This window comes from Gossypium raimondii, chromosome 8, assembly GCF_025698545.1.
Source record: "Gossypium raimondii isolate GPD5lz chromosome 8, ASM2569854v1, whole genome shotgun sequence".
Classification (NCBI taxonomy): domain Eukaryota; kingdom Viridiplantae; phylum Streptophyta; class Magnoliopsida; order Malvales; family Malvaceae; genus Gossypium; species Gossypium raimondii.
In genome coordinates this window covers 28,335,339-28,340,486 of record NC_068572.1, presented here as the reverse complement: position 1 = coordinate 28,340,486, position 5,148 = coordinate 28,335,339, and the positions used below count along the sequence as shown (strand labels likewise).

Sequence of the window (5,148 nt, the reverse complement as noted above, 5' to 3'; positions counted from 1 at the left end):
CGTAAAAATATACAATTCAATTTCGGCCTCTCAAAAAAATTTCAAACTTTCCCAGTGGAAAAGACCAAGACATGGTATCATTATCATCCTGAATCTCCATTGCGCTCTGCAGCTGGTCTTCCCTCATTTCACTTCATAATGTGATTGGTATGTGATTGTAGAAAAAGAAAAATATTAGAAACGGAAATTGATGGCCTAGCAGCAGTCTCATTTTTACTTGTAGCTTTTAGCCTCTGTGTTTGAAAATAAAATTAATTTAGTCAAACCTAATTTTGATTAAAAAAATCATAGGAATACAGGTAATAATGAAGATGACAAGGTGCGTGAGCGCAATTAACTCTGTACTCCTTAGCAGATCAACTAACAATCCAAAACATTCTAAACCGAGTACTAGCTGGAACATTTGGAGTGAATTTATGGTCCTAATGGTAGCCATACAACATCCTTCTTCTACATATATATATATTCTGTCACCCTATGTATCTGGAAAACGTGTGTTAGTTGCGCTTCTTTATTTGGACCACATCTGTTCTTCTGATATTTTTCTTTTCTGCTCCATACATCTCTCTCTCTTTCTAACTTCCTATTTAACCCATTTCTTATTTGTTTTTCTTTCACTGTTGGGCAGCACATTTCATTCTACATATCTCCAGGCCTCATAAGATTAGGGCTGGTATTTTTCCAGAAAATATTCCAAGGTGAAGCAGTTTGGAGGTTTGCATTCATTAATCTCTGTTTCCGTTATATCCAAGTATGGTTTTATGATGTTATACTGTAATATAGCTGACCCTTTTTCAAAATTGAAACCATTAATTAGGTGCAATGGATCATGGTGAGAATCCGGTTTCAACAGAGTTGCAGGAATATGCTGAACCAGTTCCACAGCTCCTCAAACTTATATCATCCAACGAAGTGGCTGGCTTTGATAGCATCATGGTGAGTTACATCTTTTGGTATATGCCATCTCTTACTTTGGTCTCTTTTGATGATTCAATGTTTGAAATTCATTGCTACGTTTGGGTAGCAGGAAGGTGAAACGCCTGTTTTCCCAAATCCAACCAATAGTTCTCAACCCAATGGTCATCAGAGGAAGATTTCTATTTCAATCAGCATGCCTTCATCTCCTACAGGAGCTACCTCAGCAGGCACCAAGAATGTTTTATTTGTTCAGGACAATGCCAAAGGTTTCAAGAATGGAGTTCCGGAATCTTGTGTGGGTAGTAAGGCAAAGCCTAAAGGAGTCAAGTTTCTGTCTCAGCCAATGCCCAAAGGATCAGTGTTTGGGGAGGGAGCTAATATGAATCAAAATCCAAACGTCAAAAAGTTCAAGGACAAGAGGTTCGATTCATTCAAAACATGGTCTGGGAAACTTGAAAGGCAGCTAACCAATTTACGAGGAAGGCAGCAGGAAAGTGAATCAGAAGACGACTCTGTGAGACCTTCAGAGAATGAAGCCTTACCTGTGGACCGATACTTTGATGCACTTGAAGGACCAGAGTTGGAGACCCTAAGGGTATGTAATGTGCCCATCTTCCCCCAATCCTTTACTCCAAATTAAGAGATTTTAACAAACGACCTGTTTCCACTCTTGACAGGCTTCGGAGGAGATTGTGCTTCCAGATGACAAGACTTGGCCTTTCCTTCTTAGGTATCCAATCTCTTCATTTGGTATCTGTCTGGGAGTTAGTAGCCAAGCTATTATGTGGAAAACCCTGGCCACTGCTACCTCTACAAACTTTCTTCACATCAGCCTCACTGTAAATCTCATCCTATGGTGGATATCTGTCGCTCTGGTAGCCATTGTTGCTTCCATCTACCTTACCAAAGTGATACTCTACTTCGAAGCTGTTCGTAGAGAGTATTACCATCCCATCCGAGTCAACTTCTTTTTTGCTCCTTGGATATCTCTTCTCTTCTTGGCTATTGGGGTGCCACCTTCAGTTGCTTCATCCCTGCCTGTAGCTTTATGGTATGTTCTTATGACGCCATTCCTCTGTCTGGAGCTTAAAATCTATGGGCAGTGGATGTCAGGTGGTCAACGAAGACTTTCCAAGGTGGCTAATCCTTCCAACCATCTCTCAGTTGTTGGGAACTTTGTGGGAGCACTATTGGGTGCATCCATGGGGCTTAAAGAAGGCCCTATATTCTTCTTTGCAGTTGGATTGGCTCATTACACAGTCCTTTTTGTAACCCTTTACCAGAGACTTCCAACAAATGAAACACTCCCCAAAGAGCTCCATCCTGTATTCTTTCTGTTTGTTGCAGCACCAAGTGTTGCTTCAATGGCATGGGCCAACATCCAAGGCTCCTTCGATTACGGATCACGGATTGCCTACTTCATTGCCTTGTTCCTCTATTTCTCACTAGTAAGTTAGCCACTTTGTTGATCTAACTTCACTTATAAGTTGCACACATAGTAAAGCTAAAGTGTTGCACATTTGTACCATGTTTTGCAGGCAGTTCGGATTAACTTTTTCCGAGGATTCAAGTAAGTGCAGCACTACCCCTAACTTATATATATATATAGTTAAGTTGTTTTAGGCAGTCCTGATTCTAATTTCTCTTCTATTTACAGATTCTCATTGGCTTGGTGGGCGTACACGTTCCCGATGACCGGTGCTGCGATTGCAACCATGAGATATTCAAGTGCGGTCACAAATGTAGTAACTCAAACTCTTTCTGTCATTCTATCTGTTGTTGCTACACTCACAGTAACAGCTCTGCTTGTGACCACTATACTGCATGCCTTTGTCCAACGAGACCTCTTCCCCAATGACATTGCCATTGCTATTAGCGACAGAAAACCAAAATCTCATAGGAGGTGGTTCAATCTTATTAGACATGGAAGCTCAGAGCATAATGCAGACATTGACACTTTCTTGAAATTTGCAAATGGCGACACCAAAGACATAGAAGCTGGGCTGAAAATTTCCAGTGCAGAAGCTAAATGAGTTTAGAAACTTCATGCATGTGCCACTGTGATCAGCCTTAGGTTCAACTTTCATCAGGTTCTTGCCTCTTAAGCAGTCAGACATGCGAGGAACGTCCAATTTGGAGTTTTGAAGGTTTCCAGTGACCATGTGTGTAGAGAGAAAGGAAGGTTTGTGGGAGTTTCAGCAGAGAGGGTGAAGGAAAGTGTTGAATGTTTGATTAGTTGTAAATTGCAGAGTGTACGTGACAGATGTTGATGTAATAAGTTGTTGCGTTGAATAAAACTAAAGTTGTGTTTAAAAAATGGGAGAGTTTTCAATTTTAATTGGGAGTTGTAATTCAATCAAATTAGAGGAGCCATATTCCTATTTCCCACTAAGACACTAAAGAGGGCATGGAAAGTAAGAGCCTTAAAATTTATCTCACAGAGAATATTACCTTTTTCTTATTTATTTATTTTCATTATTTTTATGCAATATTTTTTTGCCACAAAATTGTAATACATTAGTTAATTTTAAATATATTTTAAATGCCACTTAAATTTAAATTAATATTCTAATTTAATAATATGAAATATTTAAATTTTATTTTCAATTTAATCATATTATTATTTTATTTTTATTTAAAATAAATAAATAAATAATATTAAAATAAATAGATTAAATTACTTGTTTGCTACTAATAAACTAACTTTTAAGTACTAAATATCACTAAAAAAATAAAAATAATCAAATTTATATTTTTTGATGGGAAATTTCGAAATTTACCATCACATTTCTAATATCTACAATTAAAATATATAAGTAATTAAAATAAAATATTGGTTGAGTGATAAATTTAAAGTTTTTCTAATGTAATTGGCATGAATTTAAATCCCACCATATGCATATTTTATTGCTTTTTAATTAAAAGGACAAAAGCACCTTCAAATAATATAATTTATTTTAAATATGAAAGATCATTTTGTAATTTTCAAGCGAGTTGGTGTCGATTGACTTGTGACACAAACTCAATCGGGATTTTATTAATATTATAGATATATACATTTCATTGTTACTATTTCTATAATAAATAAAAAGTATAATAATAAATTTAGCCTTCAATGTTTACATTTTTTTGTCAATTTAATCATTATTCCTTTTTAAAGCTAAATTTAGCTCTTAACCTTTCAAAAAGAGTCAAATCATTTTTAATAGAAATCTTGACTAAAACATTAATTTTTAACGTTGTTGGTGTAACAACTCGCATGACAATTTATGTGCTTATCCTACTAACATAACACCATTTGTCTTATATGTCACGTAAACAAATAATTCAAAAATTATAAAAATTAAAATTAAAATTAAAATTAAAATTTAAAAATATAAAAGTTCATAAAAATTTAAAAAGTTAGCATAAAATACAAGTAGATCGTCATGCAAGTTCTTTGTATTTAAAATTTTAATATTTTAGTTAACATTCTCGTTGAAGGAAAAATAATTTTGACTCTTTTAGAAATATTAATAATTAAATTCGATTTTTTAATAGGTTAAAGGTTAAATTTAACTAAAAAAAAGTTTATGTTCAAAACGTTAAAAGAGATAAATTTGACATTATAACTAAAATAAATTCAAAATTCAAAAAGAATGCTTGTCAAAGTCAAATCATAAATGATATATGCGGAAAACCACGAGAGGCGAATTGAAATTGGAAATCCAATGGAGGGTTCAACTTCAATCCCAACCCGGAACAAGACCAATGTTATGCTGACACTTGAACAAAAAACTGACGAATGATACCAGGGGTTGAATCTCCGACACGACGTCGTATAACAACAATAATAAGTTGTCTTCTTTGTTTTAATAATAATAATAATAATAATAATAATAATAATTTGCCTAATTTCCATCCGTTTTTTGAAAAGAATAAAGTTTAATGGGTAATTGTATATATAAAATTTTAATTTAATTTAATTCATAATTATTTATATAATATTATTTTATGATTATATATTACATAGATAAATAATTAAATTTATCACATATAAAAATAGGTTAATATATTCATTTTTAAAATTTATATAACTAAATCAATATTAAAATTTAAATATATATTTAAATCACAAATATATATATAACTGAATTAAATTAAAATTTATATGTATAATTTCACATTAAATTCTTACTCAGAGAAAAAAAAAAACAGTTTGAATAAAATAGGTGCATAGTGTTTGTCGAT

At 33.3% G+C, this 5,148-nt stretch overlaps 1 protein-coding gene across 5 annotated transcripts; it reads left to right on the top strand.

Moving 5' to 3' along the window:
• The first annotated feature begins 492 nt into the window (after positions 1-492).
• On the top strand, positions 493-3,235 carry LOC105791145 (S-type anion channel SLAH2). 5 transcript variants are annotated; one of them, XM_012619073.2, is made up of 6 exons: positions 499-698; positions 818-936; positions 1,028-1,513; positions 1,596-2,366; positions 2,457-2,488; positions 2,576-3,235. In XM_012619073.2, the coding sequence occupies exons 2-6, from the start codon at positions 823-825 to the stop codon at positions 2,949-2,951; spliced, it is 1,779 nt and encodes a 592-aa protein (XP_012474527.2). In that variant the 5' UTR covers positions 499-698; positions 818-822; the 3' UTR covers positions 2,952-3,235. The 5 variants fall into 5 exon arrangements, with proteins under 5 accessions (XP_052490552.1, XP_012474527.2, XP_012474530.1 ...); XM_012619076.2 differs by having other exon boundaries at positions 1,025-1,513; XM_012619077.2 differs by having other exon boundaries at positions 499-714.
• The last annotated feature ends 1,913 nt before the right edge of the window (positions 3,236-5,148 follow it).